Raw genomic sequence first — 27,532 nt, 5'->3', positions numbered from 1 at the left:
ATATACATGTGATTATTATATGAGTATAGATGAATGATTACCATATGCAGCAAAATTTCTTTCACAATAGTCCTATTAGTTCTAGTTTTATAAAACTAAAGCTATACTCATTCAGTATTAAGAACATGTAATTGTGCTTTTCTGAGTGACAATATGTTAAAACTTTCAACATTTTTCTATTGTTGAAAAATTTTATATTTAATATACCTGTTTGAAACAGAGAGCAAACGATGATGTAGGAGAATGTTCAATACATTTAAGTAGATTTTAACATTGCATGCAAATGCATTTACTTTTTGTTAGTAGGGCTAACTTTTTGTAAACCTGGTTTGGAGACCACTGTGTACTTGAGAATCAACATCACATAGTACATTACATTTTTTACCTGTGTTTACTTCTGTTAAACCACAGTTTTCTGTAGCTATATTACATATTTTAATACAGCTTTTTACATGTGAATTTCCTCAAACTTCAACCAAATGTTTCTGCTCATATCTCCTGCCAGGCTGCCAGGCTGAGTCGCCATCTCAACAGAGGGAAAGTGTCAGCGAGGAGAGCAGCCTATACACACTTGACCAGGTAAAGACATAAATACACATAAGAAAAAATCTTCTAAAGTTATAAATAAAACAAAAATTCTAATGTATATGATACTTAACACCATAATGGTGTACAACTGTTAAATTCTACTGTTTTAATTTGTCACTGATAGTGTTGTTTAAGTGCTTTACTAACAAGGTGCTTCTCTCTTATCTAGAGTGAAGATAATCAGATCAATGAGGAGGACAATACTGCACAGCCAGCGCTCAGCACCAGTGGCATGATGGTAACGTTGATAATGTTTTTTTGACTAGCTGTATTTTTGCCAGATGAAAAAAATTGGCTGTTTCTCAATTTCCTGTAGCTGCTGTCTAGTTGTAATAAGTCTATTACTGTCTATGAGTTCTGCTACTACTACTGGTACTGCTACACCTCAACCTCCAGCTCTGTTTCTTTGTTCTCTTTAAGTAGCTCATTGTTGGCCACCTGACGGATGTGTCGGCCGCTGTTTTCACTTTCTAAAAATATATATTAATTCTAATCAAGGCCTCAGGTGAAATGATGTGTTATTATCTCTTCAATAATGTTTACATTAATATTTTTCTGTCTTCCGTGTATACTGTATGTGAATGTATTTCTTCCACCGCCATCATCTGCCTCCCTCATCCGTCTCCATCCTCCATCCTCCACCATCCACCATCTGCCACCCCAGCCCCTTAATGGGCCAGTCAGATACTAAATTCTGGGCCACTTTTTTGCCCCAGTCCGCCCCTGACCACCACTAAGGCGGAGGTTATATATTCGGCAGCGTACATTGGTTTGTATGTCTGTCTGTTAGCAACATCAAAAGTAATGGACCGATTTTGATTACATTTTCAGGAGAGCTCAGAAATGGAATAAAGAGTAACTGATAAGATTTGGGGCTGATCCGGATCAGTGCCTGGATGCAGGAATTATTTTTAACCCTAAAACTGCCAACATTCCAATACCTCCTAGAATCACCAGAGGGAGTCATTCTGGCACCCTGCCGATGCAGCATTAAAATGATAAAGGTGGTGTTCACAGAGGCCAATTTAATTTTTTATTTTATTTATTTATTTATTCATTTATTTATTGAAGCGTTTTCTACTTCCAGTGATAGAAAAAGTCCCGTGGCCGCATTGGGCTCTGGCTGGGGCCTTCCTCTACTGCACTCTCGGTGGGTCCGGGATGGTTGTCGCAGTGGGGTGGCTTGGGTTCGTGCTCTGGGATTGCTGCTGATCACCTGGGTCTCTGGGCTGCCCTAGTCTGCCTCTAGCCTCTGCAGAGACGTGGTCACATTTGCACGGTCATACTCACCTCTGATTACTCCTCATTCCTCATCCTCTGCATACTGACACAGTCACGGAGTTGTACAGTTGGTTTATACACTAAGAGATACTTTGTTTAGGTTTTTCTTGCTCTCGGTTATTTTTTTATGAACTCCTGATGATTGTCTGCTTAGTTTACCTGTAAAAGCTGTAAGAAATTCTCTGTTGTGTTTCTGTACAGGTGTAGCAGTTGGTTGTCTGGTGTTAGGTTGGATTGAAGGGTTGTTGCCTCTATCTGGTATATTTTTGTCTCCTCTACCTTTTTCCTACTTTCCTTTTTATTTCTCTTCACTATTCTCATTTTTTCAACAACAACAACATTATCAAGAGGAGCCTTATACCCATAAAGTTCCTCCTGGCAAAACAAATTTGTTCGGCACAACACAGCAGCCAGACCATCATTCTGCTGCCACCTGTCACAACCTGTCCTGCCACTCTTCCACTTGCAGTTCCCTGATCCTCCACACCTGTGTCTGATCCAGTCATTTCAATTAAGACAACCAGTCACACCTGCCACCCATTATCTCACCAGCCTTTATCTATCCCTGCACCACAGTCATTCCCCGCCAGACCTTGACCCTCATCCCTGTATGGACCCTACTCATCTCCTGTTATCACCCCTTGGATCTCCAGCAAGCCCTCCCGCTGCCTGCGTCCATAAGATGACACATATGCTCTATTGTTAATAAAGTTATGTTAATTTTCCTTTGTCTCTGAGGGATCCATCCATAACACCACCATGCCAGACACTGGACAGGACAAGTTAAACAAAAGAAAATTGTAGGTGTATCCTGTCCATGTCCAGTTTGACCCTTTTAACCCATTCATGTCCTTTTGTACTGTTTGGTAGAGCAAATTGTTCACTGATTATAATAAATGTTATTTAAAATTAGTGTAAAAAAGTTGCCTGAGCCATCTCAACCTCTTGGTTTGTATTGTAATACCAGAAGTGTTAGTTATCCTATTACTATTTGAGGTTTTGATAGTTTAACTGTTGCTACTATATTATTAACTACTTTCCCAACAATGTGCCAGAAAACAATTATTATTTTTGCAAGGAAATTAAAAGAATCAGAGAAACATTTTCTGTAGCTTTTGTTTGTGTGAATATGAAAGTGTTAAAGAAACACTTAAAAATTTGTTTTGTAATTTTAGTCATTGCTTGTTTGTTTTTCCCTTTCTTTTCTTTTGGGATGATGATAATGATGAAGGGAAGCGTAGAAATCCTCCTGGCCTCACCTGATGGTGTGATTGCATCACCATAGCAACAGGTGGCAGTGGGGGATGCAGGAAAGAGCTGTGCATCATTAGGATTTTAAAAAGCGTAAGAGAATCTATAACACTTCACTTCCGCCTTGTTTTTAAAAATAAAAGTTTGTACGAAGTGTCAAATGATGCGATATTATTGACAAATATTTTAGTTTCCGCCAAAGTTTCCTTTTTGTAATGTGCAATGAGGCTTAATTGGCACAAACTCAGGAAATTGAATGGTCAGGATTAAGTTAGACTTCTTCCTACTCATTTTTGAACATAGCCTACTGAACTGAGATCTTTTTTATTACTAATACACATTTTGTTATTCATTTTTTTGTGTGCTCACAATAAACCATTCATTCATTCCTTCCATTCATTCACTGTCAAAAGCAGCTCAAAGGTTGCTGTTGTGTCGTCAATCAGTAATATCAGTATAAATGACAGAAGTGTATCGCATTTACATGAAAAGGGACGTTTTTCTGAAGATATGATTTTACTAAAAAGATAAAAAAGTAATTAAATACAAATCTATTAGGTTTTTCCGAATTAATGACTTTAAAAAAAGAAGAAAAATGTTGCTGTGTTTTAGATAACATACTCTATATCTGCTTCAGGCTGTTTCTATTAGTTTTCTTCAGGAAAGCTCCACCATGTCCCTCCTGTTGAGTTTAATTCAATTTGACTTTGACATTTTGGGAGACTCTCTTGTCTAAAAGTTGTGTACATGGTAGTTTGTTTACTTCGTGGAGATAGGCAAGCAACTTTGGTCAGACCTGTCCTCAAACTCCTTGATTGCCGCCATGTTGGAGAGCTTGGTGGCAAAACTAATCACATGCTAATTATCTTGGCTAGCGGCCATTTCCTATTTTGCAGCTGAATTGTAGCTCCACAGTGAAAGAATAAAAACTCCAGTGTAGCCAAAATGTATTTCTGTAAGGTTAAACTAAAATACAATAAGTTTTTATGTGTTGTATGTGAGTGAATGGCAGAGATCTTTGTAAAATTATGTCATTAAATAAAAAAAACTAAACAGTTTTTTTTAAATAAGCTCCTTTATACAGAAAAAAATTGAATGCAACACAGCTTCGTAATAAATATGTAAACAAAGAAAGTGGGGGGAAAAAACAACTTCCGGTACTTATTTTAGCCTAACTCCAGCTAACTTGACAGGACACGGCAGGCCCAGCAGTCCGACAGATAACCGAGAAAGAGCTTCACACGGCGGCTACTTCTTTTCCGTTAATCGGGTGGAGGTAGGAGGAGCAGCCTCACCAATCTATAGATTAAATTAAAACCCGTTTAGGTATGGAGGCGTTTCAGTGAGGACCAGGTGTCCGTAGCTCCGGTTCTTGGTGTTAGCGGAGCGGACTGCCTTATGAAAATATGCCAGTTTTATGTCATCACGCGGTTTTTACATAAAAATTAATCCCCGGAGTTTAAGATCGGACACAGCAGACTGATGAAGGTTCCAACAGATTCCATGAAGCCACATTACGGCTAAATAATAAAAGTGTGAGGATACTGTGAGAGCTGGCTTCATCGTCACTAAGGCTGGAGCGGTGATCTGTTCGTACCGGTGAGTATAGGGTAACATGATCATGATGGATTATTGAACTGAGTTTGTTTTTCTCCCGGCAGCAATAATTGTTAGGTGTGAAACAACTTCTTTTGCACATCCAGTCATTTTTATTGCTGCTTTTTTTAACATAAAAACTTTTTTCATGATCAACAACAGGTGCTACCACAAGTTATATTTTATTATTATATTATAAGCCAGTAAGCATCAACATCCAGCTGAGGATTTACCAGCTGTGGGCAGCAGTTCAGAAGAAGGTTTATTATGTAATTATGATATTTTGTGTGAAGGCATGTGAATCACTATTTGACAAGTGTTACAGTTTGTTAAAGCCTTTTGTATAAACTCAGTCTTTCTGTTTATTTCTGAGGGGATTTTCACTTATTCTGCTAAAAGATTCACATGCATCGTTCTTTAGAGGTTTATTCCCAGGTTTTTGATTAGGAAAAGAGGGTCATGGTACAGTAAAATCTTCTGCTTACAACTCTTTAGTAATTCATGGTGGGACTGAATGTGTGGCAGAATTATTGCTCATAATATGGTCAAATAAAAATATTTACTTACAGAATTTGCTGGTATTTTGAATTATTGATTTTATTTTATCAGGGAAATGTTCCAATGCCAGAGGCTACAAAACAAACCCATAGCATGATCGGTTAACCCCTTTACATAACAGCTGGAAATATTTTGCCACCCTTTTCCTTCATGAAAACACATATTTTCTTTCTGCTGCAAAATAATTGGATTTTGGGAAGTTTGTGAAATCACAATCACTAAGAAAATCGATTTTCAGTTTTTCAAAAAACAACATTTTAACTTCACAAATCCTCAGGACTTGTATCCGAAAAGCTTAATATTTCATTCCATGTTTGTTCACAAACCTCTGAGTTGTATGTTGAGGCTGCATTAAGGACTTTCTTCTAATGTTTAGAACACCTCCACTGCAGTCTGATCCTCTTAATGAGGACTTTTTCCAGTCAAGCAAAAGCTTTAAGTTGTCTTTCTTGGTGTTTGAGACATTAACTGAATCGCCTCCATTGTTGGCATTTTTTAATTTCATTCCAACCTGAGAAAGCAGCTTTCTGAAAGCACTTTATTGTCTTCTAATTGTGTATTTCAGAACCCACAGGTTCTGATTATTGTGTATTTTTTTTATTTATTTATAATTTCTGAATCATTTCCATAATAAATTTTGTAAGGATGGGCATGAGTAAGTCGCAGAAAAATAAGATATTAAGCCTTGAAAAATTATTTGGATGCTCAGATATTACGGATGCTCATACTTTTGCGTGAAGCACTTCTCTTTTCTCTCTACATTCTTCAAAACTTTTTCTTTTGGAAAAAGTCACAGAAATACCAAATTTGGAGAAATTTTCAGTTATAACTTTCCAAACTTTTGCAATAAAGTAAAACTCAGAATTGTGTCATAATCTGGTGAATTCCCAGAGCTTGTTTCCAGCATGAAGCTGCTCTAATATCAATGCAGGAATTCTCTGTTTCTGTGTTTAGGTGTGTGTGAGTAGGATGGGGTTTTTGTTGGAGTGTGTATGAGCCATGCCGTCCACGTTGTCCCAGCAGCTGCATGGTCTTCGTGTGAAACTGCTGCGGCGTCACGAGCATCGACCTTTCGTGTCGTGTCTGGTCGGTCTGTACGGCTGCCGGTGGAGACGCCATGAGAGGAGCGGCACCCAGCCGGGAGACTGCTGCTGCAACAAGGTCGGACAGCTGCCAACAACCTGGACACATCTGGTCCAGTTAGTCGTTTATGCATACATGACTTATTGAGGTAGATATGGGCTCTTTTAAGGAATGTTTTCATATGAACTTGTTCCAGTTCAACAGGATGATCTACATGCTGCGCATCAAAATTAAGTCTGTAGAAACAACAACTCCTGCAACGTGTCTATCAGCCGTTTTAAAGGAATCATTTCTCCTGTGTCTCCTGACCACAGTTTGGAGGCAGAAGCAGGAAAGGTTAGCAGCTATTTCTGCCGGAGTTTGCACCAAATGTTGCGCTTCAGGAGCAAAAAGATGGACGGAAAGATTACAAAAAATGACTGATTTAGTTGTATTTTGTTTTTTTATGGTTATAATTCAAGAGCGGTCACATGACGTCACGCTATTACATAGCTGATGCATCTATCAATATCCAGGTGACACCCTGTAAGGGTTGAGTTGGCTGTGGAAACACAAGAGAGATCAGGATTTACCAAACCAAACCATGTCGTTTTAACTTTCTGAATGTTTTCCTCCAAATTTTTAATTAATAGGCATCAATATCTGACAGTAAACCAGGACGGGATCAGCCAGCTGCTGCTTCCAGGCTGGTCGTGGAGCAGAGGAAACCTCCAGCTGGGACTGCTGTGTAAGAACAGAGCCTGTTGTGTGACGGGGGAGGGGCCTGTGGCAGCATCAGATCTCATTGAGAAAAGCAAACCTTACGTGCTTTCACGTCAGTCTTCAAAAGTCTCCAGTAACACTAGAAAAGGTCGGTAGATAAGTTGCTAGGCTCTTATTTGAAATTGTGAGTGGTAAAGGGGTCAGAAAACATGCTAAATATAGCGCGAAATTCGCTAAGCTGTTCACTGAGCTCTGACGTGTGTACTCAGTGTATTCAGTGTACCAGGAAACTGTGCATTGGCAAACGATCCTCGTCCTGGAATTTAAACTGTGATTAAATGCAAAAATTCTTTTTTTTTTTTGTTGTTGTTGTTGTAATTAATTAATCACAATTAACGCGTCTCTCTCTGTCTGGTCTTTTTGCTCCTGAAGCAGCATTTCTGAGGGTTTTAGTAACAGTGCTGGTCTGATCTGTTTCCTCCACTATTGGTTGAAAACTCCAAAAAGCTGTCAAACTTTCCTGCTTCCACCTCCAAACCGATGTTGGGAGGTGGAGGAGAGGTGCTTCCTCCTGGGTGAAGCTGCAGCTAGTTTAGGCTTAGCTCCCTTCTCTTTACCCAGCAGTGGTGAAGCAGACACAGACTGCTGTAACTAGCAGAGCTGGGTGGTGTTTGTTGCTAAAGCTGGTAGCGAAACATTCACCACTAAACAGGACGTGTCTCACAGAGACTTCCTCTGCTACAGTGTATTTTTCTGCTCCGAGCAGTGTGTGTAAACTGACCATGTAAAAGCAACACGGAGCAGTTAAACAAGCACTGTCCATTAAATATTGGGAATCACACCAGAATACAGGCAGCAGAGCTGAATTCTGAATCCAAAACTACTGAGAAATGTTATCAGGAATCTGTGTTGACAGTCAGGCTTGGCTGTTTCTCACCTGATTTATCGATCAGATATTGTAAGGCAAGGCAAGTTTATTTTTACAGCACATTTCATGTACAAGACAATTCAAAGTGCTTTACATAAAACATTACAGCAGGGTGCAGAAATCAATGAAAGAAATACAAATAATGAAATAAAAGCAGAAGGAAGATGCTAAATAAAATAGATAGATTGTAGATTTTATTTTAGTAAAAGATCTGAGTCCTTCATTCAGCCTACAGCTGTGGGTGTGTTAATAATTGTAGACATTTTCTAAATTCCATGGACTTTAATGAAGTGGTAATAAAACAGAGAACCTGAAGCTGATCCATAAAGGAACATCAATTACATTTTATTGTATTAAAACAAGAAAATAATTTTTGTTTTGTGTCACTAATATAAATCAATACATTTGTCAACACAGCAGTTATTACACATTTCTCATCCTCAGCGTTATTTATCATCCAAATGCTGAGCATAAAACAGCAAATGAATCCTCGGTGAAGAATAAATTAATAATTCAGGTTTAAAATATGACAGGAAAATAAATAAAACAGCAGAATATAGGAAGAAAGAGTAATTATGCATCTCAGTTTATTGGACTGACTACATTTTCCAGTTATTAGTGCTCAGCTTTTTCATCATTAGTTTTTCTGTAACTGCCAGTTTCTGACGTTGAGTTCACGTTAGAGGATCGTAGAGCTGATAAACTGTTAGAGAAGACTTAGTTCAACCATAAAACAGCTTTATCTGTCAGAGGTCAATGATCAGCTTCCACCCTCCACACAAACAGGGCAGTAAAGTGAAGAAAATGTGTGTTTTATAGTTAGTCTCTGCTGTTGACAGGTGGAGGGCTTCTCCTTTGCTCTGCTGGTGGTGGCTTTCTGCCTGACGCTGGTCTTCCTATACTTCTGGGGACAAGCAGGGAACGACTACAATGACTTCGACTGGTGAGACGTTCGTACTTTACTCTGGTTAGAAGTGAACACATCGCTGTTTGCTTGTGTAATAACTTGACACTAACTCGTGACTTGTGTACACATTAACCTGGTGGAGGTCTGCTGAGTTCCCTCCCTCTCTGCTGTGCTTGTGCATATTTTCTACTCCAGGATTTTCCTGCTACTTCTGTCTTAAGATGAGATGGAAGAATTCACCTGACAAAAGAGAGTTTTTCACAATTTATGAGTTAATTTAAAATTATTAGAATTAGAAAAAAGAATTTAAGAAAAAACAAGCAGATTTTCTGTTTTATAAAATAATCTTGTTCAAATAGAAAAACAGCTTTTTAAAAGAGTTTGAAGTGGACGCCTTATACCGTAAGATTTAAAATCTGGTCTCTTACAGCTTTCCTGCATATTTTCTCTGCAACCATCTGTCTGCACATTCTGGATGTCAGATTAAATCTATACTGGTGCAATTTAACCCTTCAAACCCAGACCCAATAAAAAATGGGGAGAAAAATAAAAATTTTAGCCAAAATGACCAGCAGATTATTCCAGCAGCACAGATTCCAAAGCAGTTTAGAGAAATAAAAAAAACTTTCTGTACCTCAGAATCATCTTGAGTTGTGTTTTTACGTCCATCAGAACATTTTCCAGCTGCGTCCTGGTGTTTTCTGTGGACCACTTACTGTCTCTGTCTTCACATGTGGCCTGACGGGACTCTGGGCGTGAAGGTTTAACTTTGGGAACTTGGGCTTCTGGTTTCCCTGGTCTGTGGTGCTGCTGGTCATCGCTGCAGGATTCTTCAGCTACGTCACTGTGCTCATGGTGAGGCTCAAACACAACACATCGTCACCACACAACTCATTACTTTATGAGTGGAAATACTATAAATACTTTAATTTATATAAAGACTTAATGATCTAACTAATCTATGATTAAAATAGAACACAACTTTTTAAAAGCAACTTTTAATAATTAAAACATGATCATTATATAAAACAGTAAAATTAATTTATTCTAAGAAGTTCTTTGTGTAAAACAAGGCTAAATAATTAAAGTTATTTAAACAAATGCCAGCAAATTAAATAAAAACAGTTAAAGTGGCTGAGGGGTCCAAAAAAAAAAAAAAAAATTAGTATTTTCTACAAGTTTCAAACCAGGTTTCATTGGAGGTTCAGAGGTTCCAGATGTGAGCAGGAGCAATCCAAAGCTTGAAAAACAGGCGGTAAATTTCACAGTGGAGAGTCATAAATGCTGCAGCTTGCTTTTGGAGAATCAAGTCTAAGTTCTAAGTATGTTTTAAGTAAGCAAAAAAAGTTTTCAGTGTAAGAGGGTCGGTCAGTCTGCAGAGAGCAGTTTCCCGACTGCACCGGGAAAGATCCGGTATTTTTCTGCAGACACTAATTTATACATGTGGATAATAGACACATATCTGAGTCATCTGAGATCTGACGAAGGAAAATGTTCCACAATATTATCAAAGTAGAGTCACTTGGTGACAGCACAAAGCACAATACACAACAGAGATCACATCTTTTTCTTACGATAGATTAACACATTCTGCATCATTCTTCTCGTCTGCACACTTGGTTTAAAAAATTAATTTATCAGAAAGTTTCACACAGCTCATCATGAACACATGAAACACAACACGCTGCTCTGACAGATGTGAAGTCATTGAAGAGAAATTTTTTATCTTAAGATGGATGATCACTGGCCACTTTATTAGGTACGCCATAATAGTGCCGGATTTCACCTCCAGAACTGCCTTAATTCTTGGCATAGATTCAACAAGTTGTTGGAAACATTTTTCAGAGATGTTGATCCAAGGCAGGATGGATCCATGTTTTCATGATGTTTCTACCAAATTCTGAGTCTAGCATCTGAATGTGGAGCTGAAAGGGAGACTCATCAGACCAGCAACGTTTCTCCATCTTCTGTTGTCCAGTGTTGGTGAGTCTGTGTGAATTTTAGCCTCAGTTTCCTGTTCTTAGCCGACAGGAGGCACCCGGTGTGGTCTTCTGCTGCTGTAGCCCATCTGCTTCAAGGTTGGACGTGTTGTGTGTTCAGAGATGCTGTTCTGCAGACCTTGGTTGGAACCAGTGCTGATCTGACTTCCTGTAGCCTTTCTATCATCTCCAACCAGTCTGTCCATTCTCCTCTGACCTCTGACATCAACAAGACATTCTGGTCCAGACAACTGCTGCTCACTGGATATTTTCTCTTCTTCAGACTATTCTCTGTAAACCCTAGAGATGGTTGTGTGTGAAGATCCCAATAAATACTCAGTCTAACAACCATGCTACACTCAAAGTCACTTACATCCCCTTTCTTCCTCATTCTGATGCTCAGTCTGAACTTCAGCAAGTCGTCTTCATCATGTCTACATGACTAGATGCTGCCATGTGATTGGCTGGTTAGATAATTTAATAACTACCAGGTGAACATGTACCAAACAAAGTGTGAGTTTATTTCTCAAACTGTTCAGTGGATTTTCTGAACACAGAAGTGATCTGAGACTTTGTACAATCAAACATGTCTTATCCAGTTGGACTTGTCTCTGTGTTTATGTGTGTGTGTCCATGCAGCTGCTGGCTGTGTGTTTGCTGTCAGAGGGCCAGAAGCTTCAGTTACACTGGAGTCACAAGGTACCTGCCTCCTAGTGTCAATAAGAAATCACCACATGTGCCATTGCTGTGAAATCAGCTTATAAGTAAGACGAGCTGCTGACTGCAGGACGTGTTTCATGTTCTCAGATCGGGATCTTGGTGAGTTTGACCTTCTCCGTCGTGGCCACTGCCGTCCTGTCTGACCTGTGGAGTAAAGAATGGACGACGTTGCTGCTTTCCTTCCAGGTGAGCTCCTCCTCTCTTCATCCCTCATCTTCTCTGTGATTTCCATCTCTGATTTCTTAATGTCCCGACCAGGTGACAGCCCCTCACCTACACGTGGGCGGAGTCTTACTGATGACGTCACTGGCTTGGCCCGTTGCTCTGCACGTCTTTCGCATGAACAGCCGAGGTGAGAAGCAGAGATTGATGTTGTGCAGTTAAAAGTTGTGGTTGTGTTAAGTTAAACATTTTTTACACAATTCCAGTTTTGTTAGTGAAATCTGAAGTTGCAGCAGGTTGGTGACTAAATTTGTTAAATCTGAGTTTGCTTCTGTGTACTGGACAGACTAGAACGCAAAATTATAATGCTCTGTATTTTGTTTGGATTAAGAAGTTTAAAATCACTTATAATTAGAAGTCCAGGTGGGCTATTGGATCGTACCCACTGATGTAGGAGTAGACTCACTAAAATCTACCCTAATATGGATAAAAGGTGTGGCAGGTGTTATAGTGCCCCAGCAACCCTTACACACATGTACACACACACTTGTTCCTCCTTGTCCAATTACTGATCTACAGTTTTTAAAACCCTCTCACAGGCCTTCACCACAAATCTACAACTAAATGCCAAAAATTCTGCCATTTTCGGTACGGCTCCAACTAGTGGTACACTGCCAACAGCTCAACAGTAAACATGGAGGGAAATTTTAGCATTTTCAACTCGGTTAGCAAGCAGAAGGATTTTATTCCACTGGAAATCTAATCAATGGCTGAGCGACCAATTTCTTTATTTTGCGTCCTTGGCCCTAGTTGTGTCTTTCCTTGAACAACTGAAATCCTTGCCACATAACTGATATTCATGATACCCAGCTCACCATGAAAGCTGCTTTCGCTAATCTTAAGCCTTTTGGGGACTTGTACTTATACAGCACGTTTCCAGTCAGTTTGACCCCTCAAAGCGCTTTACACTACATTTCACCCATTCACACACACACTTATATCCCGATAGGCACCTTGCGAGGCAACGTGGGGTTAAGTGTCTTGCCCAGGGACACTTCGACATGTAGTCAGTGGAAGCCTGGAATCGATCCACTGACCTTCCAGTTGGAAGACAACTGCTCCTCCTCCTGTAGCCCCTTTTGTTGTCTTTGTTTTTTGTTGTTCCTTGTTTTTTACAAACTATATAGATGCCTGTAAATTATTGTAATCTTATGCAGTTTGGGTTATACAGGATGCATGGGGGGTGAGGATGGGCGGTAGGGGCCATCACAGCATAAAAACTGTTTTCCCATAAACGTATTGTATAAGCATTTAATTCAATAAAAAATAATTATTTAAAAAACTGGCTTCAAATAAGGGTGTTTCTCTAAAAAGTCAAACTATATTCAAGCATTTAGTTTAAAAATGAAGTTATTGAGGAAATATTACAGGTTTTACAACAATTTCCTCATATTTTGATTCAGTCTTCAACTCCTTTTTTCATTTAAATAGTCAACACTAAGCCACGTTTGTCCCCTTGATACAAATACATAGGCAGGAAGGTAGGCAGGCAGTCAGACAGTCAGGAAGGCAGGCAGGAAGGCAGGCAGACTAGCGGAGAGACAGGTCAGTGTCTCTGAGAGGAGCAAACAAACGATCTTAAACAGCCTGAAGGAAATGAGCAACATGCAGAATGCAGAAAGTGTTGTTGCCTCTGCGTAAACCAACAACCTGCGATGGCTGGAAAGCCAAGCTGGTCTAAATACTGCTGCTGGTTACTGATGAGGAGCAGGTGACGATCTTGGTTGCCAGGGAAACAGGCATGCTCACTGCAGCTACACACCAAGGCAGCGACATGGAAGAAAGTTTACCATGTGCCATCCGTGGATGATCATTGGCCACAGAGGAGTCTGCCAAAAGCTGGATTTCAGTGGCAAAATAAAAATATATGGCTTAAATTACACTCAACTGGAGCTAACTGAATTTAGTGATTGGTTCTGCGTGGCTGCAGAAGCCCTCAGTATCATAGATCCTGAAAGCACTGCAGTCCTTTGTTATATGAATACAGCATCTGAACCATCAGAGGAGGTAAATGGTTCCTCAGTAGAGGAGTCTGAGAAGAAGCTGAAATAAATTTATAGTGGAGTCTGATCTGGACCCAAACCTGAAGTGTTCATCTTGCTACAGGTTTGTCCGTGAAGCCAGAGGGGCTGAGCGGTAATGGAGATGTGATAGGCTGCTAAGGATGATACGTTGCAAGATTGTCCAAATGATTAAATCTTTTTAACTAGTTTAAATAAAAAGAAGTTTCTTTTTAAAACAAATGACTCATCTGATCACATCAACACTTACAAGCTTTATAAAGTCATAAAATGAGTAAAACTGCACAACTGAATTTCTTTTTGACTTAATCTGTGTATTACAGTAAAGAGGGGCCTGATCACGGGGGTCTTCCTGACCGCCCTGTTTGCCCTCTACATGGTGCCCCTCGGATTGTACTCTCCATGCATCAAAGAGGAAGGGACCTTGGGCCCTGCACCGGCGCTCATTGGCCACAGAGGAGCACCGATGGTGAGGAATAAGAAAAAGAATAAGACGCCTTTATTAGTCCTTCACTGGGAAAATTGCTTTGTTAAAACAGTACAGGTGCAGTAAGCAGAAGCACACAGGTTATATCAAACAAGAACACACGCACAAACACAAATAATAAATAATAATATGTACAGTATACGCTTACTGAGCCACTGCATTGTAAAAATAATTAACTTTGTCTTTAATTTTTCTATTTTATTTGTTTATTCCCTTATGAGTCAGATCAGATTGAATGAATTTAAAAGTAATTTATCTTTGATTCGTCCCATTAGACAGAAAAACATCTTCATACATCCAAGAAGCTAAAACCAGAACACATCTATCCCTGGAAAAAGATTGATTTATTCATTTAAATTAAGGATTTTATTTATTTTGTTTGAAGGTTAATGCTTCTAAATTTATTCTCTTTATTTTTATCGTATTTAAACCCAGAGCTGAGTTTTTCTCAGGACCTACTTGGCTTTCTATGTGCAGGAACTCTGCTCACTTCCTTCCTGTCTGTACTGTTTAGACCCAGAAAACAATGCCTCTGCTCCAGCTCAGAGTCCTTAAAAATCTTATTTACGTCATGTGGCTTCTGCACATGTACCGACTACTGCACGGGCCACATGTGGATGCTCTGATTGTCTGGTAACTACATCTCTGTAGCTCGCTCCAGAAAACACCCTGATGTCTTTTGAGAAGGCGGTGGAAGCTGGAAGTGATGGTCTGGAGACGGATGTCACCATCAGGTCAGTCTGTGTGTAGAACTGTCATTGTGTAATGACCCAGAGAGCTCAAAACAATACAGACCGAATGCACATGAAAGCAGACAAAACTAAATAAACACAGCCAGGAATCTTATAAGATCCAAACAGTCAGAGAAAACATGCTGCACGTTCCAAGTTAAGCATGAAATACACTCATAGATCTTTCAGATAAATACCAGATATTTCTATTTTATTGGTCTTCTACTCCTTCATAGGTGAGAAGCAAGTGTTGTTTTTACATCAAACAATATTATGTGTTAAACAGGATAAGTTGATGAAAATCACGTATTAATAAAACATATTAACCAGAATCTGACTTTAATTTTTTTGTTCCATTTAAACTTGTAGCATGATGTATTCAGTTTAAAAGGGTACTTACAGCTACTTTTAAAAATGGTACAATTACATGAATAAATTGTTCTGATCCAACAAAACATAGTTAAGTATATTCATCAGAAATGTAGCTCATGTCCCTGCCCTGGTCCCTCAGCAGGCGATACAGACCAGCATCACCGTCTAGGACAGGCGGGCAGTATGGGTCAGACCTACGTCAGATTCCAGCTCAGGTCTTTGCCAGCTGAGATAAAAGTTCATGCTGCACTGATATTATATGAATGTAGGACATGTTAGTGGGTGCTGTCTCAGTCTGATGATGTCAGGATGAGGACAGGTAGACCAGCACAGCCGAATGAAGTACAAGAACGTCAAACGTCTTCCGTCAAACAGCTGAAAGATCCCACGTAATAGTACAGACTGTAATTTTATTATGGATTCTTACTGTAATTTTACAATTAGTTTTTTTCTGTTATTTTTACAATATTTGTCTGGCGCTCCAGCTGCCCTAATATTAATGTTTTTACTCATTTTTTTTTAATTATTTTTCCAAACTTGACACCAGCTGTCAGTAAAAATATGATTAAACTGCATTCCTAATAAATACACTTTATTTTGTTGAATCATGTAACTATTATTTTTAAAAGTAGTTGTAACTACCCTATTAAATGAGGTACCTATCATAGAAGTTTAAATGGAAGAAGACAATCAAGCCAGATCCTGGTTAATATCTTCATTTACCCTCACAGATCTACTTGTACTGAACCGCAGTAATAAACTCGACAACCAAAATACATCATTGACCCAGAATATTAGTTTAATTTAGTTTAGTTCATTTAAGATTTAGTTCAGTTAACACAAGTCTTTCTTATTAAATTAAACAATTTGATTTAGGTGGAAATTATTTTCATCAATTTATTGGATTCACCTAGCAAGTTTTATTTTATTTTTATTTATTTATTTATTTCTGTGAAACATGTGATGCTAAAACAAGATTTACTGTCCCTGATCTGAACTGTCCCACCCACAAATCATGATTTTATTTAATAGAAGCTACATGTTTAACTTCGGATCATGTTTAACATCATGATCATGGACTCAGTTTGTAACTAAATTTAACCAACAAATCGTGAGGAATAACAGAAGTTAAGGCTTCAGCAGCAGCAGCTTCATGTATTTATACTCTTAATTCATTTATAGCAGCATCTTTCAGCTGAGGTTACACTGCTATCCTGTCCCGGTTACAGTCTGGATGGCGTTCCCTTCCTGATGCATGACCACACCCTACGTCGCACCACCAACGTCCACGATGTTTTCCCGAACCGGACCGACACCCCGGCTGCCATGTTCAGCTGGACCGAGCTGGAGAGCCTGAATGCAGGGTCCTGGTTCCTGTCGGTGGGTGATGGAGACTTTTAGAGGGCAAATTTCACAACACTCACACTAAGAGATTTTAATTCAGCCCACACATTTCTATCAACGAGTCTTTGTAGCTCAGGAGAGAGTTCGGAAGCTTCCCGTGACGATGATGGTCTTCTAGCTTAGTGAGAAGGTGATTGACCCTGTTACCCTTTATGGTACTGGTCTGACTGGTTTGCCAGGACAGATTTGGCTTAAGCTGAGAATTTAGCTTCTATTAAAAGATGGTTTAATAACTTATTTGTGTTGTTGTGTTTTAGATGTGAATTGATGATTAACAAGTTTTCTGTCCTGTGAAGCTTTCTATTTCTTTCCTGCCGGAGAAAGTCTCCGTAGCTCCTTTAAATGATTTATTAATCATGTGTAAAGACCCAGGCAGGGTGGATGCCGGTGTACATTTCCACAAGATGCAGCCCTGAGAAAATAGTTTCTAATTTTAGCTGAAGGGTTCAGCTGATGTTTAAAGTACATTAGATTAAAAAGAGTCCATACTTCAACCAAAGTGTCCATCAGAGTTTCTGAGAGAGACAATAGAAGAAGGACTGTTGGAGTAACCACAGGATGGAGGCAAAGCTAAATTATTAACTCAAAGTATCGGTTGTTAACCTGCACTCGGATCATCTAACTGGCAGCTGTTCAGTCAAAATGCTTCTTCATCACAACAGAAAGTGGTCCAGCAGTGTGTCAGCATTGTGTTATGTCATATCATTAACTGGGTATCGATGGTCCTCCCCTCCAGCACGATCCGTTTGGTACAGCTGGCTCTCTGGGAGCAGAGGAACGTCAGCGGGCTGGAAACCAGTCGGTCTGCAGCCTGCTGGTCTTCCTCCAGCTTGCAGCTCAGACACACAAACTGGTGATCTTCGATCTGTACCGTCCACCCAGAGGCCACCCGTACAGAGACAGCTGGATCCAACGCACGCTGGAGGTCATCCACAACGAGTCGTCCATTAACTCGTCACAGGTGAGGCCCGGCTCAGCCAATCAGACGGAAGATGAGGATGAAAGTAGAGTTATCTTCAGATTCGTTCTTATTTACTAAAACATGGACATTTACCTTCTGTAAAAATGAAAGACCTGTCAAAAATAAAATAAAGTAAAAAAAGTAAAATAAAATAAAAATAAAGATAGAATGAAATAAAATAACAAGTAAAACAATAAAATGAAGTAAAGTGAAGAAAAGTGAAAATTAAAGTTAATGTAAAAATTAAAAAAGTTAAATAGAATAAAATAGAATGGGAAAAATAAAATAAATTGAAAAAGAATAGAAGGGGGTGCCTCACAGCAAGAAGGTTACAGGTTCTTCCTTGGCTGGGGTCTTTCTGTGTGGAGTTTGCATGTTCTCCCCATGCATGCGTGGGTTTGATCCCGGTACTCCCACAGTCCAGAAACATGCATGCTAAGTTAATTAGCATCTTCAAATCCTCTCTAGGAGGAAGCTGTTATTTATGTCTCTGTGTTGGCCCTCCGATGGAGTGGTGACCTGTCCAGGGTGTAGCCTGCCTCTCATCTAGGAGCTGCTGGGCTGGCAGGGAAGGAGCCTGAGCTGGTGTGCAAGGTTGAGCGGTTCTGGCTAGATATAGTTCTGACTGCTGTTTTTGCTTATGCACCGAACAGCAGTTCAAAGTACCCACCCTTTTTGGAGTCCTTGGAAGGGGTTTTGGAGAGCACTCCTTCTGGGGACTCCCTCGTTCTGCTGGGGGACTTCAATGCTCACCTGAGCAATGACAGTGAAATCTGGACTCGGGACGTTGTGGGTCGGTGGAAGGAATGCTTCTCAATCCCACCGACATGTCTTCAGATGAGGAAGCAGAGTCGGGGGGACCCTGGCGTGGGCTCTCCTATCCCTGGGGTAGAGGTCGCTGAGGTGGTTACAAAGCTCCTTGTTGGCAAGGCCCCGGGGGTGGATGAGATCCGCCCAGTTTCTTAAGGCTCTGGATTATGTAGGGCTGTCTTGGCTGACACGCCACTGCAGCATCAAGTGGACATCGGGGACAGTTCCCCTGGATTGGCAGACTGGGATGGTGGTTCCCCTCTTCAAAAAGGAGGATTGGAGGGTATGCCCCAAATACAGGAGGATCACACTCCTCAGCCTCTGTGGTAAGGTCTATTCAGGGGTCCTGGAGTGGAGGGTCCGTCGAGTAGTCGAACCTCGAATTGAGGAGAAGCAGTATGGTTTTCATCCTGGTTGTAGAACAATGGACCAGCTCTACACCTTCTATAGGGTCTTGGAGGGGGCATTGGAGTTTGCTCAACCAGTTTACATGTGCTTTGTGGACTTGGAGAAAGCATTTGACCATGTCCCTCGGGGGCTCCTCTGGGGGATTCTCTGAGGTGCTGGACCCCCTTGTAAGAGCTGTCCGGTTCCTGTACGACCAGTGCCAGAGCTTGGTCCGCATTGCCGGCAGTGAATCAAAAACATTTCTAATGAGGGTTGGACTCCATCAAAGCTTTCCTTTGTCACCGATTCTGTTCATAACTTTTTTTTTTTTTTTTTTTTACTATATTTTTATTAAACACAAAAAGAACACAATGACATTCTTTGACAACAACTTAACATAAGTACATCAGGGCATGGGATAACATATACATAGACAGTACGATATAAGGAGGGCCTCCCATCAGTTAGAAAAGTATCTTGTTATAGGCAGCCGTTTCTTTACAAAGACATCAGATTTCATTTGTAATTTAGCAGTTAAGGCCTCCATTCCATACACTTCCTTCAGTTTCTGTTTCCACTGCTCCACTGTAGGTGGCCGTGGATTCCTCAATTTTATTGTCACCATTTTCCTTGCAGTCATTAATAATATGTGTAACAAATACTTCTGATCCCTAGTATATATGTCTTCGGGGGTTAGATCAAGCAGAAACTGTCTTGGTGTAAATAAAACATCTATTCCCAAAACTTCATCTATTGCCATCTTTACCTCCTTCCAAAAAGGGAGCATTAATGGGCAATCCCAAAAGACGTGAGTGGTCACCGACCTCTCCACAACCTCTCCAGCAGTATTTTGTGGCTGTATTGTCTACAAATTTAAAGATCGCTAGGGGTGTCCTAAAGAATCTTGTCTTCATCTTCCAGTCGAATTCCCTCCATATAGTGCTACTGATGCCTTTGTGGCATCCTGTGCATATTGTTTCCCATTCATCATCCTCAATTATAATATTGGACTCCATCTCCCATTTGCTTTTTATATAAAAAGTGTTATCTGGTGTGTCCAGTGACAGGTTCCTGTATATATGGGAGATGTGTTTTTTGCTAGGTATATGATGTTTGATTATAATAAGAAAATAGTTATTCCAATTCTCATGTGTTACCCCGCTGATTGGCTCAATGCCCAGCCAATCATACGGCAGCTTGGTGGAGTCCCGGACATAAAGGGCTGCTGCAGAGTTCATTCAAGAGGGAGAAGCTAGACAGCACAGGCTGCTTCCGCTCACCCTGGCAGAGTTATGGTGGCGTTGCTCTTCAGTGTGTTTGCTGTGCTAAATGGTAGCCTTTTAGGTTAGACTATTTCGTATTCACAGCAGGGTTAAACCTGGCTGTTCGTGTTTCCCTTGGGGATATAAAAATAGTCTGGTTAGTTTGGGCTTACCTTCGTTATACACGCAGTTTAGGTTTGAGTTGCGCTTCGGTTTACTATGAGTTCTGTCTTTTCGTTAACCTTGGTGTTTAACTTTTGTTTGTGTTGGGCTAGGTTAGGCTATTTCTTGGTGATTGTGTTCATTTAGTTTATTGGAACTACTGCACTTTTGTTATTTAGTTAAGTTCGCTGGTTTATGTGCACTCTTTTTTTTTTTTATCTTTGTATGGTTAATCCGGCGGATTTTGTGTAAGGTTTTAATAACATTTTGGCTTTTCTTTCAGCAGTTCCTCTAACCCCAACAATTGGTTAGGTTTGACTTCCTGTTTTATCCCTTATTTATACTCACCACAATAAAATGTTGTGTTTTATTTATACACCTGTCCATGACTGTCTTTTATGTTGCGCCCCACTCATACCCCTGAAACGGGACATAACATCATGGTTTGTAAGACAATGCCTAATTTGAAAATATCATATCGCCTTGGGGAAGAAGAAGTTTGTTTTGAAGATATGAAAGAGACTAAAACCCCAGATGGATGTATGTTTTTTGTAGTATTTTTATTTTATATATCATTTTAAGATTATATTGTTTTGTTTCTTCTTTTTTGTAGTGCAAGCTGGAGAGGAAAAAAATTTCTGTTTCAACTGTATGTTTTAAAACATATAGCTGAGAATAACAATGAAGGTGACATTGACTTTGAAAGGTGTCATGCCTGTCTAGCTGGGCTCTCATAAAATATGACTTTCTTCAGGTTGTTTAAGACTTTCTGAATCTTGGCCAAACTAACACGCATCGTTATCACTTTATCAGGTTCACCTTAAAAGTACCAGGTTGGACCTCATTTTTTCTCCAGAACTGCCTTATTTCTTGGTGTGATAGATTCAACAAGATGTTGAAAAAACATTCCTCAGAGATTTTGCTCTTTATTGACATGATAGTGTCAGAAACCTGGTACTAAGGGGTCCAAAGTGGGCCAAAAAAATATCCCCCACACCATTACACCAGCAGCCTGAAGCGTTGATCCAAGGCAGGATGGATCCATGTTTTCATGATGTTTCCATCAAATTCTGAGCCTAGCATCTGAATGTGGAGCTGAAATGGAGACTCATCAGACCAGGAACGTTTCTCCATCTTCTACTGTCAAGTTTTGGTGAGTCTGTGTGAATTGTAGCCTCAGTTTCCTGTTTTTACCTGACAGGAGGCACCCGGTGTGGTCTTCTGCTGCAGTCTGGTCCAGACAACTGCTGCTCAGTGGATATTTTCTCTTCTTCAGACCATTCTCTATAAACCCTAGAGATGGTTGTGTGTGAGAATCCCAGTAAATACTCAGACCAACAACCATGTCATGTTCAAAGTCACTTAAATCCCCTTTCTTCCTGATTCTGATTTCAGTTTGAACTTCAGCAAGTCATCTTCACCATGTCTACATGACTACATGCTGCCATGTGATTGGCAGTTATCTGTGTTAACAAGTAATTGAGTAATAATTCAGCATTATATAAAGCATTTATCACATCTGTCTTCTCAAAAAAACATCCTGCTGTCAAAAGATGATGCCTGAAGATACGTTTCAATAAACTTCTCTTCAGATGAAACAGAGCTGATGGTGGGTAAAGCACCAGAGGAGATGAAGTCTTTACCTCTATAGTAAATGCACAGTGGAGACTTTTTTCCCATCTGTAGTTTGGATGTTTGGTGATGCTGAGGTCATTTTCCTAGTATGATGCATTTTTTCTCAAAGCAAAGAGTGTTCAAACTTTTCTTTAGGAACAGACTCAGAAACCAGATGAAGACTAGATCTCACTGTGCAACTAGTAGAATATGTTTCAGCAGTTTGTATGTTTAAAAGAGTTCTTTCCTACATTTCCTTTGAGGTTTTATCTAAAAAATGTTAAATAAAGAAATATTGTTAAGTACACATGACCATTTCATATATTTATTTCTTTAATAAAAGAGCAAAGAGATTAAAATAATTTATTTTCATAGGAGAAAAAACATGAGTTGAGTATTTAGGAGCTTGTTTATTGAGCTGAGTTATTAAGAAATTTTGTTTACCGTTGGGTTGTTGGATAAACCTAATGGATGAAAGTGGGCATTACTGCAAGCGATAATGTGACGGACCATCACCGCTTGTGTTTCAGGTGCTGTGGCTGCCGTCGGATCTGCGCGTTCTGGTTCAGGAAACGGATCCTGAGCTCCAGCAGACGTCAGGCAGCCGCCTCCCTCTGGATGAGCTGCAGAGTAACCACATTGTCAAACTCAACCTGCACTACACCTCCATGTCCATCGAGCTTATCAGGTGTGTTCTTAAACTAACCATCATGTCAAACTCTGTAATCTTCATATAAAGACACGATGAGTTCTTAGGTCCACCCTGTTTTTTTTTTTTTTTTTACTTCAGAGAGCATGCTGCAGTAAATGTGACCACCAACCTGTACGTGATCAGCCAGCCGTGGCTCTACTCTCTGGCCTGGTGCACGGGAGTCCATTCAGTCACCACCAACGCCCCCCAGCTCCTCAGCATCCTGACCTCCCCTCTGCTCCTCATTGTGGGTCTGATTGCAAACTGGGCTGCTTTCCTGCAGCTCTCTTTTTTAAATTCAGGGTGTGACAGCACATCGATCCAGATACTGTAATCGTTTAAGAGACATGCTTTAGATAGAACATGTGGGTTGTTTCCATTAACTTTGTTCTAACACCAAACTTTGATTTAAATGCTAATATCATTTGATTTAAACTTCAAGTTATAAAATGAATTCTGGTGTCCCTCAAGGTTTGATTTCAGGTTTGTTGTGATGGATGGCTTACCCTTTAGGTGATCTACGGAAGTTTTCCAGGCATTTATATTCCACCCAGGATGTTTACAATCCAGCCACTAAATGTAGTTTTTATTCAGAGGCTCTGTCTGGTAAATGCACAATGATCCATGGTAACACCATTATTTATTGCATTTTCTTCATAAAAACTGTCACTACTATGTTGCTAAGAGACCTCTATTTAGACCTGGAAATGATGATGAAGCCACTTCCTGTCAAACTTTCCACCAATCAGAGAGCTTAGATTGACAGTAATGTCCAATCAGGAGCAGCCAAAGATCAAAGTGGGCAGAAATTTCTATGTGTGTCTGAAAAGAAGAAAAATAATGCTCCTCTATGGCTGGAATAAAGCCAAGAAGATTGTTTTTATGCACAGTGGCGCCAAAAAGCAGCCGAGTTGGAGTTGGTTTAGTGAGGATAGAAGGTAAATAGTAGCGGAAATAACTGAAATAAGGAAAAAGTGTAAATATGTAAGTAGTTTCTGTTGTGTGTTTGTTTCAATGCCAATATTTTTTCTCCTGAAAGCGAAGACTTGAGAGAATGATGCAGATGAGAAAAGATTTGGTCACTGTTGATCTGTGTTATTACTACAAAGTTCTGTGAGTAATAAATTTTTTCTTCTGGTCAGCCTTTATGCTGCTATATCTATTAATACATTCATTTTACATCATTTTAGCCTCACAATCAGACAACTGAGGCTGTCCTGAAAACATGCTGACTGGGATTAAAAGCTTCAGCTTCTGCAGGCAGTTTTACATAAAAACGTAGCAGGTGGACCTTAAATAGCAAATAAAGGGTCAGAGTTTTAAGGGTTGAAATGTGGATTCCACCAAACTTTTACAGCTCAACTAGAACAAAACTGGGGCTTTATTACAGGTCATGAAGCTCAGAGAGAGGAGTTTAGAGTTGACAGTGTTTCACATTGAACCAATCTAAAGCAGAAAAGACTCTTACTGTTATTTTTTACCAAGACAGCTCAGGTTTTTATTCTACTGAGAAAATCACCAGAATACAATACTTTCTCAAGCTGATACAGAGACTCTTTTACAAGCTTTTATTACTTCCAGAATCCAGAATTATTGCTATGCTCTACTTTCTGTTGCCCCCCTGCAGCTTCTCCAGAACTCAGGTTACCAGGTTCTCAACCAGACCAGAAACAGGGCACATAACACCAGTTTTAAAGCCTCTACATTGGCTGCCTGCCAGTTTCAGAATGGATTCCCACAGAAAAGATTGTTTCACTGGTTTTTAAAGCTCTTAATGGTGTTGGTTCAGAGTATTTATCTGAACTGCTTTCACAGTTTCACTGTGCACTGCTTTTCACGGTTTCTATGCTGTCTTCAAGACAGTGTCTTTTAATTATTTCCAAAGCTGAAACTGACTTCCATGAGGCAACAACTTTCATTTCCTTTTATTTGTGGAAATATAAATGTTTTTTAAACCAAAATAATCCACATTTTAACTTTCATCATAATTTTTATTTGAATTTATCTGTCATATTTTATTCATTTTAAAAGTTATTTTCATCCTAATTTAGTTGGTTTTAACGAATCAATTTTTTAAAAATTTTTACTTATCTCTAGTTTTTCTTCACTGATAGCGTGTCCTCGGTTCAGTTTTATACTGTCAGATGATTTCTGTGTGACAGAACTTTGATTAAGAAAACTGCATGAAAAGTGCTGTATAAATAAAGTCTAACTGATTGCTTACATCCCTACTTTAAATGTGTTTGTCTCTTAGAGTCCAGATGCCTACAAGCTGATGTGGATCCTCACAGATGTGCTGTCCTTCATGCTCATTCTCATCATCTTCTACTTTCACTGGTAAATCAAACACTTGAAGAACAAGTCACAGCTGCATCCTGATGTCTCAGTTTCATTTTGGAGCCTGGAGATAAACGGCTGTTTGCTTTTCAGGTGGCGAGAGCGGAGACTTTCTTTCTGCTCAGACGGTAAAACGACTCTGGACAATGGTACCTACAGCAAATTCAGAACAGGTAAATTAACACAGCTTTAAGGCTACTGGAGTTTTGGACTTTTAGGACCGTGTTATTCATACTTCATTAATCCACCTTCCTGGTTCTGGTCTCAGAGATGAGTGACATCTGGTCAGTCTCCAGCTCTAAGTCGCAAACGGAGAAGATGGCCAACCTGGCAACCGTGACTGAGCACTAACTGCAGCCTGTGAGGAGCTGACCTGGCAACGCTGAGCCATTGACACTGCCATCTGAACCGGACCATTTTATCTAAATGAGAGTATGTGACGGCAACGTTTCTGTACAGAAACCAGATGCTTCTCAGATTCAACACGTTCAAGCTCTTTTATCTCATAAGTTCAGAGGTAAAGCTGGAAACAGCAGGAAACGGCTAACCTGACTAAAAGTTCAGTGTTTCCTGCTGCAGCTGGATCTGCTTGCACCTGATTTCTCTTCCTCTGTTTAATGCTCCACAAGTTCTTATGTAAACAGAAACCAGAGTTCATGGCTTCAGCTGAGCCTTTACATGTATGTTCATTAGGACTTACTGTAGAAACAGGATATATTTCTGTTATTTAAAAAAAATAAAAAATAAATAAACCTGCTAATTCATAAATACTAAAACATATTTTTCACATTTTCTGTTCAATGAACTTTTCTTCCATAAGTGAGCCAAATTTCTAGTTCTTGTGCAGAAGTGCAAAAAATTCACTTGGAAAAAAATTCCAGTTTTACTAAAACTTGTGAGTTTCTATTAATTTAGCAAAATGCATATTTTGTGTTTTGGTCAATGATCAACTTGTACAACTTGATGTCTGCATACCACAAATAAATACTTTAATCAGCAGAGGAAAAAGTAAGAACAAAACACTGGGGATGGTGAAACACTGAGTCATTTTGACACGTCTGCTGTGAGATTCACTCACTGCATTGATTCATTCAATAAAATCTCCATCTGCTGGCTTGAGGGGAAGCTTTGACAAGCCTTTATGACCTAATTTCTGTCATGTGGCTGATCTTTGATTCAGTGTTTAATAAATGATGCGTTCTCACCTCTGTGTTGTTGTTTTCATCTGTCAGCGGTAAAGGGTCAAACTTAGTGTTTTTAAATGGGAAAAGTAGGAGAAAAACTGTGTTTATGCTACTAGGACAGTGATTATGTTACTGTTTTTATAAAGTTGTATTAAAATTTGAGAAAAATACTAGTGTCTTATGGATATTTATTTAAAAACAAAAAACATATCTTTTTGATGATGTTTGGCTTCAGTCTGCTCTTCTTCTCTCCCATTTCTTCTCCAGCTTTGGAGACGCTGAACTGAAAGAAACACAATTATTTGTAGACAATCAACCAGAGATGGGGACTCGAGTCTGAGACTCGGACTCAAGCCGCACTTAAGTCGCATTTCCAGTGACGTGAGATGCGATTCAGCCTCGTGATTTGAGACTTGTGAGCAATCATTTATTTCTAACATTTTTTTTTCTTCATGATCTTCTCTCTGTCTAATTTCCTGTCTCCTGTCATTTCCTTCAAACGTAATATCACACAAACACAAATGTGTCCACATGCGACCAAAACATGTTACTAGACCTGCTGAAAAACTGGTAGAACTTTCTAGCACTGCAATTAACTGGTTTGAGTCCTATTTAAAAGACAGTTATTTGTGTCTATAGGTAACCAAATCTGAACAGACTAAAATAATCTGTAGAGTTCCCCAAGGCGCCATCCTGGGGCCACTGCTGTTCAACATCTACATGCTGCCACTCGAAGGAAGAAAGATTAAGAATCAGCACTCAACTTTCAGCAGCTAAGTGCAAAACCAACAACCACTGACTTGCAGATTTTACATGTTTACCTGCTGCAATACAAGTGAGTCCATTTATTAATGGGTCATTAAAAGGCTTGTGCAGAACTTGACAACAAGCTGTTGGAAACAGGTGTGTTGCTGCATTAAAATGTTGAAAACCAGCAGGACAGGTGGTGATCCTGCACTAAAGGGCAGCATACTGACCTGCCTTTTCTGCCTTGTACTCAGAAAATTGATGTATTTTCTGAGTGGTGACCTGAGGGAATCTGACCCTGGACTGGGAACAGTGTGGTTCTTGTGGGAGACACTGGGTTGCATAAAGACAGGACATTTGTTAAATTGACAGGCTGTTGTGAGAAAGAAGTGAGAGAAGCAGACTGTCTTATCTGGACATTCAAGGTCATCATGGACAACATGGGGTACTTAAGATCTTTCCTTTGTCTTTGCTCCTCAGAGCCTCCTGAGACTCTCCTTGTACAAGCTTTATTTTGTCATTTTATAATAAACTTTGTTAAGCTTCA

The 27,532-nt window shown here is 39.7% G+C and overlaps 1 protein-coding gene across 5 annotated transcripts; it reads left to right on the top strand.

Moving 5' to 3' along the window:
- The first annotated feature begins 507 nt into the window (after nt 1-507).
- On the top strand, nt 508-27,532 carry LOC121654731 (glycerophosphodiester phosphodiesterase domain-containing protein 5-like). 5 transcript variants are annotated; one of them, XR_006012994.1, is made up of 18 exons: nt 508-579; nt 758-828; nt 6,229-6,435; nt 8,827-8,930; nt 9,656-9,749; nt 11,513-11,572; nt 11,681-11,779; nt 11,852-11,945; nt 14,160-14,305; nt 14,975-15,057; nt 16,656-16,806; nt 17,567-17,791; nt 22,557-22,714; nt 22,817-22,964; nt 24,972-25,054; nt 25,148-25,227; nt 25,323-25,486; nt 26,506-27,532. XR_006012994.1 is itself a non-coding variant. In XM_042008987.1 (17 exons), the coding sequence occupies exons 3-17, from the start codon at nt 6,274-6,276 to the stop codon at nt 25,403-25,405; spliced, it is 1,770 nt and encodes a 589-aa protein (XP_041864921.1). In that variant the 5' UTR covers nt 508-579; nt 758-828; nt 6,229-6,273; the 3' UTR covers nt 25,406-26,111. The 5 variants fall into 5 exon arrangements, 1 of the variants encoding a protein (XP_041864921.1); XM_042008987.1 differs by lacking the exon at nt 26,506-27,532 and having other exon boundaries at nt 25,323-26,111; XR_006012996.1 differs by lacking the exons at nt 508-579; nt 758-828 and adding an exon at nt 4,307-4,719 and having other exon boundaries at nt 6,206-6,435.

The sequence above is a fragment of the Melanotaenia boesemani genome, chromosome 15 (assembly GCF_017639745.1).
Source record: "Melanotaenia boesemani isolate fMelBoe1 chromosome 15, fMelBoe1.pri, whole genome shotgun sequence".
NCBI classification, from domain to species: domain Eukaryota; kingdom Metazoa; phylum Chordata; class Actinopteri; order Atheriniformes; family Melanotaeniidae; genus Melanotaenia; species Melanotaenia boesemani.
The sequence above is the reverse complement of the archived record's forward strand: the minus strand, read 5'-3'. Positions and strand labels throughout refer to the sequence as shown.

Bases quoted from the DNA above. Each gene is read 5' to 3' on its own strand.
- LOC121654731 (XM_042008987.1), top strand. From the start codon at position 6,274: ATGCCGTCCACGTTGTCCCAGCAGCTGCATGGTCTTCGTGTGAAACTG. The intron at 8,931-9,655 runs GTGAGACGTTCG...CTGGGCGTGAAG, and splicing joins GACTACAATGACTTCGACTG to GTTTAACTTTGGGAACTTGG. The intron at 14,306-14,974 runs GTGAGGAATAAG...ACATCTCTGTAG, and splicing joins GCCACAGAGGAGCACCGATG to CTCGCTCCAGAAAACACCCT.